General features: G+C 38.9%; 1 protein-coding gene across 1 annotated transcript in view; it reads left to right on the forward strand.

Moving 5' to 3' along the window:
* col2a1b (collagen, type II, alpha 1b) overlaps positions 1-15,023 on the forward strand; it is a 64,895-nt gene that overhangs the window by 37,662 nt on the left and 12,210 nt on the right. The window contains exons 31-44 of the mRNA XM_077204525.1: positions 1-54; positions 146-190; positions 271-369; positions 816-923; positions 1,152-1,205; positions 6,201-6,254; positions 6,366-6,419; positions 7,546-7,599; positions 11,135-11,242; positions 11,631-11,684; positions 11,755-11,808; positions 12,373-12,534; positions 13,482-13,589; positions 14,740-14,847. Coding sequence (XP_077060640.1) covers positions 1-54; positions 146-190; positions 271-369; positions 816-923; positions 1,152-1,205; positions 6,201-6,254; positions 6,366-6,419; positions 7,546-7,599; positions 11,135-11,242; positions 11,631-11,684; positions 11,755-11,808; positions 12,373-12,534; positions 13,482-13,589; positions 14,740-14,847 — 1,116 coding nt within the window. The remainder of the gene's footprint in view (positions 55-145; positions 191-270; positions 370-815; positions 924-1,151; positions 1,206-6,200; positions 6,255-6,365; positions 6,420-7,545; positions 7,600-11,134; positions 11,243-11,630; positions 11,685-11,754; positions 11,809-12,372; positions 12,535-13,481; positions 13,590-14,739; positions 14,848-15,023) is intronic.

Below are 15,023 nucleotides of genomic sequence, written 5' to 3' on the forward strand. Positions count from 1 at the left end.
GGTCTGCCCGGACCCCCCGGTCCCCCTGGTGAAGGAGGGAAACCCGGTGATCAGGTAAGAGTTCATGAATCCCACGAGGAAACTTTACTTGTTTTTCCACACATAGATGTGTAATAAAGCCATGTGTGTGTCTTTGCTCATTCAGGGTGTTCCTGGAGAAGGTGGAGCCGCAGGGGCCACTGGACCCCGAGTGAGTCTCAAACCCTCGCTTTCTCTTTGCTTTGTAAGTACGTTGTATTCCGTGTGTTAAAGTTCCCTTGTCCTGCTCAGGGTGAGCGTGGTTTCCCAGGAGAGAGAGGAGGTGCGGGGCCACAGGGCCTCCAGGGGCCTCGAGGTTTACCAGGAACTCCAGGAACCGACGGACCCAAGGTAAGCAGATCAATCAGACAGAGATTACCATCCAAAACTCATGGTTTCTTCTTCTAGAGTGTGTCAACCTAAGCATTACAATGCCATTATGATTGTGGCTTGAACCTGTTCAGGAGTATATGTGTGGACACGTAAGGTTTTGTTTGTTGATGATGTGCATACACTTGATATCTGGTCAAAATTTCAATGCTTTAACGATCCAAAATATATTCTATACTAAATAAATAAATAAAACACTCCTGACTGGTTTCTGTGTAGTATAGCAGCTTCCACTGTGTGTGTGGCTCTAACTGTGTGTGTGTGTGTGTGTGTGTGTGTGTGTGTGTGTGTGTGTGTGTGTGTGTGTGTGTGTGTGTGTGTGTGTGTGTGTGTGTGTGTGTGTGTGTGTGTGTGTGTGTGTGTGTGTGTGTGTGTGTGTGTGTGTGATATGTTGTGCTCGTCTGCAGGGTGGCGTCGGTCCTGCAGGAACTCCTGGAGCTCAGGGGCCTCCGGGATTACAGGGGATGCCTGGAGAGAGAGGGACCTCTGGGATTCCTGGACCTAAGGGAGACAGAGTGAGTGCAACAATAACATCTCTGAGATTTATTCAGATCCGCTCTCTATGAGTCTTGATTAGTTAAGTTCTCCTGCACATAGACTGGTGTGTGTGTAGAAAACGGTTCTTGGGTTATGTAGTTAATGGTAGATAGGAAGGAATGGTTTCAAAGATAATTGAAAACATTTGCAAAAAAGGTGCTGTAATAGATATCCGTTTATAAGATATGACTGTGTGTGTATCACAGGGTGATAATGGTGAGAAAGGACCTGAAGGAGCTCCTGGGAAAGACGGCTCAAGAGTAAGATGATCAATCATCTCTTTCCTCCTATAGATACTAACATGTTCATAACTTTTGATATTCACTTTGTGTTGATTTTTTTTACATCTGTGGTTGGTTGTTGCTTTTCAAGCACAGATGAAAGTACTAACATCTAGTGAGTGAGTGAGTGAGTGAGTGAGTGAGTGAGTGATTGAGTGAGTGAGTGAGTGAGTGAGTGAGAGTGAGTGAGTGAGTGAGTGAGTGAGTGAGTGAGTGAGTGAGTGAGTGAGTGAGTGAGTGAGTGAGTGAGAGTGAGTGTTGTGAGTGAGTGAGTGAGTGAGTGAGAGTGAGTGAGTGAGTGAGTGAGTGAGTGAGAGTGAGTGAGTGAGTGAGTGAGTGAGTGAGTGAGTGAGAGTGAGTGAGTGAGTGAGTGAGTGAGTGAGTGAGTGAGTGAGAGTGAGTGAGTGAGAGTGAGTGAGTGAGAGTGAGTGAGTGATTGAGTGAGTGAGTGAGAGTGAGTGAGTGAGTGAGTGAGAGTGAGTGAGTGAGAGTGAGAGTGAGTGTTGTGAGTGTGAGTGACAGTGAGTGAGTGAGTGAGTGAGGATGAGTAAGAGTGTGTGAGTGAGTGAGTGAGTGAGTGAGTGAGAGTGAGTAAGAGTGTATGAGTGAGTGTGTGAGTGAGTGAGTGAGTGTTGTGAGTGAGAGAGTGAGAGTGAGTAAGAGTGTGTGAGTTAGTGAGTTAGTGAGTGAGTGAGTGAGTGAGTGAGTGAGTGAGTGTTGTGAGTGAGTGAGTGAGAGTGAGTAAGAGTGTGTGAGTTAGTGAGTGAGTGAGTGAGTGAGTGAGTGAGTGAGAGTGAGTGTTGTGAGTGAGGATGAGTAAGAGTGTGTGAGTGAGTGAGTGAGTGAGTGTTGTAAGTGAGTGTTGTGAGTGAGTGAGAGTGAGTAAGAGTGTGTGAGTGAGTGTGTGAGTGAGTGAGTGAGTGAGTGAGTGTTGTGAGTGAGAGAGTGAGAGTGAGTGTTGTGAGTGAGGATGAGTAAGAGTGTGTGAGTGAGTGAGTGAGTGAGTGAGTGAGTGTTGTAAGTGAGTGTTGTGAGTGAGTGAGAGTGAGTAAGAGTGTGTGAGTGAGTGTGTGAGTGAGTTAGTGAGTGAGTGTTGTGAGTGAGAGTGAGTAAGAGTGTGTGAGTGAGTGTGTGAGTGAGGGAGTGAGTGTGTGAGTGAGAGAGAGAGAGTGAGTAAGAGTGTGTGAGTTAGTGAGTGAGTGAGTGAGTGAGTGAGTGAGTGAGTGTTGTGAGTGAGAGAGTGAGTGAGAGTGAAAGGAAAGGATGTCTGGTTGGATGATGAATGTGCAGTTCTCAGGAAAGAGCTAAGGAGACTCTCTAACAAAAAGCCCAAAGATCCGTCCAGCCAGACATTATGGCTTTCTTATTCAGACTGTCTGCAAAATTACAAAAGACTTTTGTGGAACAAAAGAGAAAAATATTTTAAAGCCAAAATTAATGAAATTGATGATTTGGTAAATCAAAACACTTTCTGGAACCTATATAAAAACTAGAAAAACTCAAATTAGAGATGTCACTCAAGAATGGCACAATTTGGAAATCTTACTTTGAAAATGTGTATCTAAAAATTGCACCAGCGGACCTTAACCAACCTCAGAGTAAAATACAGAAAACATTAGAAGACTTGGAGAAAACAATTAAAAATGATCAAAATGCATTAGATAAATCTATAACAATATCTGAAATATTAGAACATATTAAAAATCTTAAACTAAAGAAAGCATGTGGACAAGATCACATTAGTAATGAAATGCTTAAACTCAGCAGTCCCAGCATGATTAAAACTCTAGCCAAATTATTTAATCTGGTTTTCTGGTCCGGAAGCTTCCCTGAGATCTGGTCTGAAGGACTCATCACACACATATTTAAGAAAGGTGGTTGATTCGACCCCAATAGTTATCGCGGCATAAGTGTGGGCAGTGCTTTAGGAAAACTGTTCTGCAGGATCATAAACACACGCATTGTCTCACACATTTCATCACACAACATTTTAAATAAACCACCAATTGGCTTTTTACCAAAACACCGCACATCCGACCACATCTATTCTCTTCACATTCTCATCAACAAAAACATCAAGGACAAACAAAGAAAAATATTTGCATGTTTTGTAGACTTTAAAAAAGCATTCGACTCAATTTGGCATGATGGTGTACTGTACAAAATCCTACAAATTGGCATCGGCGGAAAAACATTTGATATTATAAAATCTCTGTACAGCAACAGTACAAGTGCGGTGAAAATCAGCGACCACAGAAGCGCGTTCTTCCAGCAGGGCCGTGGAGTGAGGCAGGGCTGCAGTCTGAGCCCGACTCTATTCAACATCTACATCAATGATCTGGCATCAGCGCTGGAGAGCTCTACTGTCACCGGCCTCACTCTACAGCACACACAGGTCAGGGGTCAGAGGTCAGATGTCTGCTGTACGCGGATGATCTGGTCCTGCTGTCCCGCACACCTGAGGGCCTTCAGCAGAGCCTGTCCCTGCTGGAAGAGTACTGTCACGACTGGGCCCTGACAGTCAATCTGGACAAAACCAGAGGAGGCCAGATCTCAGGAACACAAACACCAGTTCACGTATAAAGGCCAGGTCCTGCAGCACAGCACTAGCTATAGCTATCTGGGCATCGACATCAGCGCTTCGGGACGCTTCGGTCTGGCTGTTAAAACACTGAGTGAAAAGGCTCGGAGGGCTTTTTATGCTATAAAATCACGATGTGGCCACTTAAAATTACCCATTAAAACCTGGATAAAATTATATAATTCAATAATAAAACCAATTCTTTTATATGGATGTGAAATTTGGGGACCAGTACTAAATTAAAAAAATTGGGAGAAAACACCAGTAGAAAAATTACAATTGGAAATTGCCAAAAATATTTTAGGGGTTCATAGAAACACATCCACTGCCGCCTGCAGCGCTGAGCTAGGCTTGTACCCGCTGAACATCGAGATCCAGAAGAGATGTGTTCAGTTCTGGCATCACCTCCATCAGTCTGATCCAGAGTCAGTCCAATATAAAGCCCTCCTCGCCAATGAAAGCTCAGCAGAACCTCATCCTCTAAACACACTCGCTCTTCAACTCCTCCATCAGACTACACCCCCCGCTGACCACAGCTACAGCCCCAAAACTATTGTTAAAGAAATACACACACATCTAAAACACACCCATGTGTGCGTGCGTGTGTGTGTGTGTGAGTGAGTGAGTGAGAGTGAATTACAACGCACAGTGCTTACATTTAATGTTTATATGAAGATTCAGTTCTATTTCGTGCCTTTTTGCGCTTTTAATATTTATTTTTAATATCAATCAGATCATTCATCCATGCTTCGTTATTAATAACTTAAAATAAAAATTGTCCACTTAAAGCTGCGCAAATTAGTACAGATACAACACATTTATAGGACAGGAAAGATCTTTTATAGAAAAGATTTCTGCATCAAAATCGAAAGTACCCAGTGAAATGTTTCAAAATGTCCCTTTGTATCTTTGATTCAAATGTTTTAATGTTTCAGTCCCGTCACTTTTTTTTATATAGCATAGTTTTAAATTTTCGCTGCTATTCTAAAAATTGTTTTCAGCATTACCACAAACAAGCTACGTAGCTGCTTGAGTCTGAGTGGAGGAGCTCTAGGATTGCTGTCGTGACCAGTGTTGGGGGTAACTTATTACAAGTAACTTGAGTTACGTAATCAGATTACTTTTTCAAGTAACTAGTAAAGTAACGCATTACTTTTTCAATTTACAACAAAATATCTGAGTTACTTTTTCAAATAAGTAACGCTAGTTACTTTTTCACATTTATTGACTGACAGCTCTCCTGTCCCCATGTTGAGAGAAATAAAGTGAGGTGTTGTGTGCATTTGCATTGAACATGCATTTACTCATCTCACTTGCACAAAACATTCAGTATTCCTCAAAATGAATAAAAACAGTCAAATGCAATCTCAGAATTTTGTGCAAAAGTTTTATAATTAACTATGTTAAATTACACAAATATACTTTATGTATTTAATCTCACTTTATTAACCAATGTCTTTGCTGCTGACCTACAATGATCTAATTCAACCATACTAATAAGCAAAAATGACTTTAGATTAGGTTCAGAAATAAGAGTGTTGAACTTCCTTCTCCTGTATCCTATTGTTATTTAATCAAGAACAGCAGCAGCTGAAAGGTTTGTTTGAGCGGCGCCCTCTACTGTACAGTAGTAAATATGCATTTCCTTCAGCCTGAGGCTTATTCATTTAACTTTTGATGTGAAAGGGCCTTAACAATAACAAGCTGTTATTATAAAACAAACAAACAAACAAGCCCATGCAGGTGAGAAAAAGTAACGCAAAAGTAATGTAACGCATTACGTTCCATAAAAAGTAACCAAGTAACGTACTTAGTTACTTTTTTGGGGAGTAACGAAATATTGTAATGCATTACTTTTAAAAGTAACTTTCCCCAACACTGGTCGTGACACTTGTGAACAGCACTGATCACTGACCGGTACAACTTGAAATATATTATTCTAAACTTTATGTTTCATTACCTTCAGTAGGTAACAAAGGAATTTTAATTGGATGCTTTTTCTACAGAAAGCTGATCTCTATTGATGTGTCCAATTTTTTTACCGATAATTTATTATGGAGTGTGAGACCTGTGTTCCCAACCGCTGATCTATTGTGCGTGTGTGTGTGTGTGTGTGTGTGTGTGTGTGTGTATGTGTGTGCTATGTTGATCTAAAAGATGCTTCTCAAACTACCACTAAACAGTGAACTGTATGTCTGTAATATTTACAAACGGCAATAAGATAATGAATGTAAAATTAAATACCACAAAAAATGTCCATTCACTGTATTTCCATTTGAGAGACTCTCAGTGAAGGATGGGTTTAATGGGACACTTTCGCCGTGTGTCCGAAGACACTTGCACAGAGAATTCACTCTTTCATGTTTATGAACAGAATTCTTGTGTCTTTACAGGGTTTAACGGGTCCAATCGGCCCTCCAGGTCCTGGGGGACCAAACGGTGAAAAGGTACTAAGAAATTTGTCATTAGTTAATTTCTTTGTTGAATGTCTAATATTAACCACTGCAACGCACATTAATTCATAATTGAGCCTGATCCTTTACTCATTCATCCCTCAGGGAGAATCTGGACCCATGGGACCGTCTGGAGCTGCTGGTACTCGCGGTGTTCCTGTGAGTCTGTCACAAACTATATCAGTATTCAGGAACCCGTGCTCATATTAGTGCCATTTATCTACTTTACATACATTTTACATCTACAACAACATATTTTTGCACTTGTGATCTTCTATTGTTTAGAAATGACATGAAACTTCACATGACTTCTTCATACCTCGTGTAATGACATGATATGACATGCAATAGTGGGCAAACGTGATGTCCGGAGGGAATATTTGTTCTTAATGACCGTAAAAGTTCGATTAAACCATCAAAATAGAAGGAAAATATTTTAGATTTGTTAAATAATTTAAAAATGAGGGAAGAACAAAACACTAAACTTGGTATTTATATGACAAAATGATTTATAAAAAAAATCAAAAGGAATTATTTTTACTATGTAAATATATAAAGTGCATAGAAAACCAGGAAAAGGCATACATTGACTACAACATAATCAGTTATTAATATTTAGTTGGTTCTCTCTTGTTTTTGCATCATAATTTCTTTGTATGACATCCTGGGCAAAAATTATGTCATACAATTTGGCATGTTTCATTGCATTATTATCACAAATAAAACAGTTGAATCTATGCACAACTATGGCATATGCTTACAAAATATTTAATACTGTTAATAATATTTGAATAAAGGGTGATGACGTCAATTTTCTAGGCCGGACATCACTTTTGGCCACCCTTTATGCCAGATCTTCTCATCGTGATCATTTGGATCTTCCAACACATTTTTGGATAAACATCTGGTTAAGTTCTTGTGTTCACTGGAAAGGGCAGATGTTTCAACTGTGATCAATGCAATGCAGCGATTGGTTGGCGGCAAGACAGCGAAATAATGACATAATACAGTTAGAAAACAACATCATATCAACACACACATATATAGATGGATAGATGAATGGATAAAATCATTAAATTGAAGATAACTTAGTAATCCATGTACAAAGGTTATATATAGATGCTTTATACATATCGTGTCGTACATCCTAGGAAAAGAACAACAAGAGCAAGCTGTACACACTAAAACTCTTATCTGTTTTAGCTGATGGTATGGCATCATTATTGTACATATAAGAATGAACAAGTACACATATACTAAAAGTAAGGCTTTATCTGTTTGACAGGGTGACAGAGGAGAGACCGGTCCTCATGGTCCTTCTGGTTTTGCTGGTCCACCTGTAAGTACAGCACTATAATCTTAATAGCTGCTTTTTTCTGTTTATTTCTCATACATTACCATCAAACTACTGGAATAGCTGTTTCTCAGTGGACACATAAACATTTCTTGGTTACCCAACTAATAGTGAAACTCTTTCTCATTTTTGCAGAAAATAAAATGAAGTTAAGTCAATGCTTATAATTGCTTGATTGTATATTTATTTGATAAAGTAAGCACTGAGATGAGATAATGCAGACAAGTGTCCTGTCAAACGAGAAACGGTGTAATTACATCAGCTCATTACCCAGAACATAGTTTATATGATTTGTTTCTGCTTCTGCTCTCTGTTTGCCTGTTGTCTCTACATCAATACCAGTATGTTGTGTGAAGTATGTCATATTAGACGTTTAAAACTGTTACTGCAACAGTAAGGCAGTTTTGTAGCATGAATGTCGATGTGAGAGGACTGTCTGTACTTGAGTAGTAAAAGCTTGAAGTCCTTCTAAAAGATCTAAAGTGGTCTAGCTGATTCCTGAGCTGGAGCTGTGAGAAGGGTTGACGATGAAACTGTCTGTAAATCAATGTTTTTTCAGCATTGTGGACTTTAATTGAGGCATATTTAAAGAAATGTGTTAGAGGAACAAGAAATCAGTTTTATTAAAATTCTAAATCAAGAACTGTAGTTCATTCAGAAATTAATAGACCTGATTTGAATACAACACCATAATCAGGAACATTTAAAAGTAACATTATAAATGATGTATTCACAGTTGTGTCTGATTAATGGCACATGTAAAAGGCGTTATTGTCCTTTCAGTGTGTGTTCGAGCACTAACAGTTCATTATTATTAAAGAGGCCATATTGTGCCCTTTTACAGTCTTGATGTTGTTTTCCGGCTCTACTAGAACAGGTTTTCATGCATGAATGTTGATTATTTTCCTCATATTCTCCATTATTGCGGCTCCTCTCTTCCCAGTCTGTCAGTAACGCTCTGTTTACTTCCTGTCTCTATGAAGCCCCTCCTTCTGAAAAGCACACTGTGCTCTGATTGGTCGGCTAGAGCAGTGTGTTGTGATTGGTCGAGCGCTTCGAGTATGTTTGTGAAATGCCCCGCCCCTTACCATAAATGCCAGTTTAACACACTACTAACTAATTCAACCAGGCCCCGCCCCTTTATTCTGCATTAACTATTTAAATGAGGAATATTGTGACGTGTTCGTTCCCAGAAGAAACTCAAGATACAATAGAGGCGTTTCAGGAGTTCAGAAACACTGACACTGATATAGAGAATAACTGGAGCTTTTTCATGATCAAACAGCAACACTACACACTAAACACAGATGAACACTACACACTAAACACAGATGAACACTACACACTAAACACAGATGAACATTACACACTAAACACAGATGAACACTACACACTAAACACAGATGAACACTACACACTAAACACAGATGAACACTAAACACTAAACACAGATGAACACTATACACTAAACACAGATGAACACTACACACAGATGAACACTACACACTAAACACAGATGAACACTACACACTAAACACAGATGAACATTACACACTAAACACAGATGAACACTACACACTAAACACAGATGAACATTACACACTAAACACAGATGAATATTACACACTAAACACAGATGAACACTAAACACAGATGAACACTACACACCAAACACAGATGAACATTACACACTAAACACAGATGAACACTACACACTAAACACAGATGAACACTACACACTAAACACAGATGAACACTACACACTAAACACAGATGAACATTACACACTAAACACAGATGAACATTACACACTAAACACAGATGAACATTACACACTAAACACAGATGAACACTATACACTAAACACAGATGAACACTACACACTAAACACAGATGAACACTACACACTAAACACAGATGAACATTACACACTAAACACAGATGAACATTACACACTAAACACAGATGAACATTACACACTAAACACAGATGAACACTATACACTAATCACAGATGAACACTACACACTAAACACAGATGAACATTACACACTAAACACAGATGAACACAACACACTAAACACAGATGAACACTAAACACAGATGAACACTACACACTAAACACAGATGAACATTACACACTAGAACACTACACACTAAACACAGATTAACATTACACACTAAACACAGATGAACACTAAACACAGATGAACACTACACACTAAACACAGATGAACATTACACACTAAACACAGATGAACACTAAACACAGATGAACACTAAACACAGATGAACACTACACACTACACACAGATGAACACTACACACTAAACACAGATGAACACTAAACACAGATGAACACTACACACTAAACACATTACACAGATGAACATTACACACTAAACACAGATGAACACTACACACTAAACACATTACACAGATGAACATTACACACTAAACACAGATGAACACTACACACTAAACACAGATGAACATTACAAACTAAACACAGATGAACATTACACACTAAACACATATGAACACTACACACTAAACACAGATGAACTCTACACACTAAACACAGATGAACATTACACACTAAACACAGATGAACATTACACACTAAACACAGATGAACACACAGATGAACACTACACACTAAACACAGATGAACACACAGATGAACACTACACACTAAACACAGATGAACATTACACACTAAACACAGATGAACATTACACACTAAACACAGATGAACATTACACACTAAACGCAGATGAACACTATACACTAAACACAGATGAACACTATACACTAAACACAGATGAACACTACACACTAAACACAGATGAACACTACACACTAAACACAGATGAACATTACACACTAAACACAGATGAACATTACACACTAAACACAGATGAACACTATACACTAAACACAGATGAACACTATACACTAAACACAGATGAACACTACACACTAAACACAGATGAACACTATACACTAAACACAGATGAACACTATACACTAAACACAGATGAACACTATACACTAAACACAGATGAACACTACACACTAAACACAGATGAACATTACACACTAAACACAGATGAACATTACACACTAAACACAGATGAACACTACACACTAAACACAGATGAACACTACACACTAAACACAGATGAACACTACACACTAAACACAGATGAACACTATACACTAAACACAGATGAACACTACACACTAAACACAGATGAACATTACACACTAAACACAGATGAACATTACACACTAAACACAGATGAACACTATACACTAAACACAGATGAACAGTACACACTAAACACAGATGAACACTACACACTAAACAAAGATGAACACTACACACTAAACACAGATGAAGACTACACACTAAACACAGATGAAGACTACACACTAAACACAGATGAACACTACACACTAAACACAGATGAACATGGAATTGCCATTGATTGTTAAATGTATTATTTGTGTGTTAGGGTGCAGATGGACAGCCTGGCCTTAAAGGAGAGCAGGGTGAAGGTGGACAGAAGGGTGATGCTGGTGCCCCGGGCCCTCAGGGGCCTTCTGGATCTCCAGGTCCTCAGGTAACATTGGCCCATTTCATTTGCTTTACTGCAGTGCTGTTGTTCAATAGTATTTCTATTTCAATACTATATTTCAATTTGAGCAGCTGAGTCTTTAGCCATTTTCAAAAAAGACATATTTTTCGTCAGCACTTGACCAATTAATACTAGCACTTACCTTTTCTATTCTATTTGTTTTGTTTTTCTGATTAAGAAAAAAAAAAACATGCTATGCGTACTGTGCTAGACTAACTGAGACTTGTTACAGCATTCGAATACTGTTGCCTTATTGTTGGTCTGATTGCTTCTATTGTTCTCATTTGTAAGTCGCTTTGGATTAAAGCATCTGCTAAATGATTAAATGTAAATGTAAATTTCTTCATATTGTTTATTCCTGCTTTGGTTATAGGGACCAACTGGTGTGTCTGGACCGAAAGGGGCTCGTGGTGCTCAAGGACCTCCTGTAAGTGTAAACCAGAGGATATTCTTTGTGAATACAGATCATGAATTAAGTTTTTCAATGGTTTTTGCAGGGTGCCACAGGTTTCCCTGGAGCCGCAGGTAGAGTTGGACCTCCTGGACCCAATGTAAGTAAATCAATGGACCTGTTCACTATGGCAAAAAAATTATTTACTGTACAACATTTGGGCTACGTCTATATTAATTCGGATACATTTGAAAACAGCGTTTTCGTTTAAAAACACTCTATGTCCACACTAGTGTTTTCAAGCGTTTCAGTGCGGATGAGAAACTTTTGAAAAACGCCTGAAAACGCTAAATTCACCTTTAGTATGTATTTCGACACCTCGGGATGCCAGTTGGTGGGAAACACAGCGATTGCGGAGTCAGAGAATGCAGATTCCACACAACCTAAAAAGCCTCGATATCCATCTAAAAATCTCTATGAACGAGAGCATATTAAAACACGGATAAATCAACTCATTAACTTACTCATTAAGTTAGTCAACGGCTTTCATTGTCAATTGCGCTCATTCCTGTTGCGTGTCTTCAAACTGGCAACCCCGCGTGAGCGTCGAGTCTGCGGAGGCGGGGAAACAACGAACTCAGAAATTTTTAATTTGAACTGCAGTACCCTTTTTCGACCACTTGCTGTCATTCTTACAGACTGCACCTTTAATGTCCGTTCTCAGGGTAACCCGGGTCCCTCTGGTCCTGCTGGTCCTCCTGGTAAAGATGGTCCGAAGGGTGTTCGTGGAGACGGTGGTCCTCCTGGAAGACCCGGAGACGCTGGGTTACGTGGATCGTCTGGTCCTCCTGGTGAGAAAGGAGATCCTGGAGAAGATGGTCCTCACGTATGTAGATTTACTGGATCTCATTAAACGTGGCCATTAAACTCACCCATGACTGTAACCTGACATTAAACTTGTACTTGACACGCTGTTAGCTCCTGTGCCTCAAACACACTGATAAATCAAGAGAAAACATACAGAGAGGACAGTCAAACCCAAATTCATTCAGACACCTTCAACATTTCTCACATTATCACAGTTTATTCGCTATAGTTTAGAAAATTTTAATAAAAACTCAGAGTTATTAGATCAGTTGATATTTGACTGGTTTTGTCCGTCCTTCTGTTAGACTGTCTCACACGTGAATTATGTTGAATATCTTTCAGCTGTTAAATTTAACTACACAATTAGATAATACCAGTTTATCTCAACCAGTTACCAAGCAATGCTTCATGTTGTTCAGTCTGTGGTGTAAAAAGGTGCATTAGCAATTCAAGAAAAAACACTTCAGCAAAACATGATCAGCTCAAAGTGTCGGAATCATTTTTGTTCCCACATATTTATACATTTTACTGGTAGTCACTGTATGAAGAATATTTGGGTACAATATGTCACAGTTACTTTATTTTGCTATCCTCACTTACATAAATGAACTATAGTGTTCTGCTATAAAAAATTTAAAAAATCATATCTGGTGTGTGAATCATTTTTGGTTTGACTGTATATTCTCAGTGTGCAGTTAGTGGAGCAGGAAGTACTTTCCCCAGTTTTAGGTTTTGACAGGTTTTTTTTCTCAAAATATTTTTATTGGCATTTGCTTGAACATTAAAAAATAAAATAAAACAAAATAATGAATGAATATAAAAAAAATAAAATAAACACATTACATGAAATCTAGACTAATACTAAAACATAAAATAAAATGAGAAATATAGATTTTGATACAGTTCACAGCCTTTCATCGTTAGGTTTGATGTATGAGTGTGTGTTTCTCTTCTGTCCCGCTCCAGGGTCCGGATGGGCCGTCGGGTCCTCAGGGTTTGGCTGGTCAGCGTGGGATTGTTGGACTCCCAGGACAGCGTGGAGAAAGAGGTTTCCCTGGACTTCCTGGACCCTCTGTGAGTCCCAGAGAAACACGACATTTAATGTCCTAATGATGAAAATACATCCACATTTATGATGGAAAAGTGTCAGGGGTATCAGTGTCAGTCATAAGCTTCTTATCAGATTTTCCTTTCAGGTGGACTTTATGTAATAATACTGTGCCAGCTGTTGAGTTTCCAGTGAAAATGACAAACTGATAATAGGATCAGAATGCTTTTCATGTTTGATGATCAGCCAATGAAACCCATGCCATGTGACCCATGCTGTGAATGCATTATAAAAACCCACAGCTGCAAAATATGGAGGCACTTTTACTTTGTCTCAAGTCTTCACAATTTCACCAAAAATCACAACACAAGTCATTTCTTGAATACCATTTACTGTTAACTCTTTCCCCACCAGCATTTAGAAAAAAAAACGTTGCCAGCCAGCGGCAGAATATTTGATAATTTTCACGAAACTTTCATGCCAAAAGAATATTATGTTGTATGAATATCTGAACATACAATATATCAAAAGAAAGAACAGAACCTCGGCATTTAAATAAACAAACAAACAAACAAAACATTTTATTTTAGCTTCATGCATTCTTTTTTATCAACACTTGAATGTGTGTAAGATTCATAAAGAAGCAACATTTTGAACAAAAGGCTGAGAAAATCGTCTAAGATTTTTGGGTTACACTTTATTTTGTGTCATTGTTACAGTGTAATTAAATATTTAAGTACAGTGTAATATTAATTAACTACATGTACTTACTATAGGGTTAGGGTAGGATTAGGATTTGGTTGAGGGTTAATTGCATGTAATTATGCATCATTTACTGTTTTTACTATGGTAATTACATGTAACATATGTAACAACGACACTGTAAAATAAAGTGTTACCGATTTTTGTCTAAGAGTTCGTCCAAATTGGATTCAGAACGATGATCGATGATTTCTGGGTTTGACATTCCATCAGTAACGTTAAAAGTCTTATTTTACAATTACAATGGCATTTTACTAATTACAATGGCAGGGAAGCATTGCGCCATAAATGATGGGAAATTCCGCAATGGCGGGGAAGGAATTAATAAATATCAAAGGACAAATGTTAAATGGGCAAATACAAAGCTAACATGGGTAAAAGTAACTAAATCACATTTATGAATGCCCATCACAGGGTGAGCCTGGGAAACAAGGAGCTCCTGGTGGATCTGGAGACCGTGGGCCGCCTGGACCCGTGGGATCACCGGGACTGACCGGAGCCGCTGGAGAACCCGGGAGAGAGGTACGGTACAACCCTGGGGATTTACTACGGTACAACCCTGGGGATTTACTATGGTACAACCCTGGGGATTTACTATGGTACCACCCTGCTGATTTACTACAGTACAACCCTGGGGATTTACTACGGTACAACCCTGCTGATTTACTACGGTACAACCCTGCTGATTTACTACGGTA

The sequence above is a fragment of the Siphateles boraxobius genome, unplaced genomic scaffold (genome assembly GCF_051911475.1).
Source record: "Siphateles boraxobius isolate OS27281-9 unplaced genomic scaffold, OSU_SipBor_1 5, whole genome shotgun sequence".
NCBI lineage: Eukaryota > Metazoa > Chordata > Actinopteri > Cypriniformes > Leuciscidae > Siphateles > Siphateles boraxobius.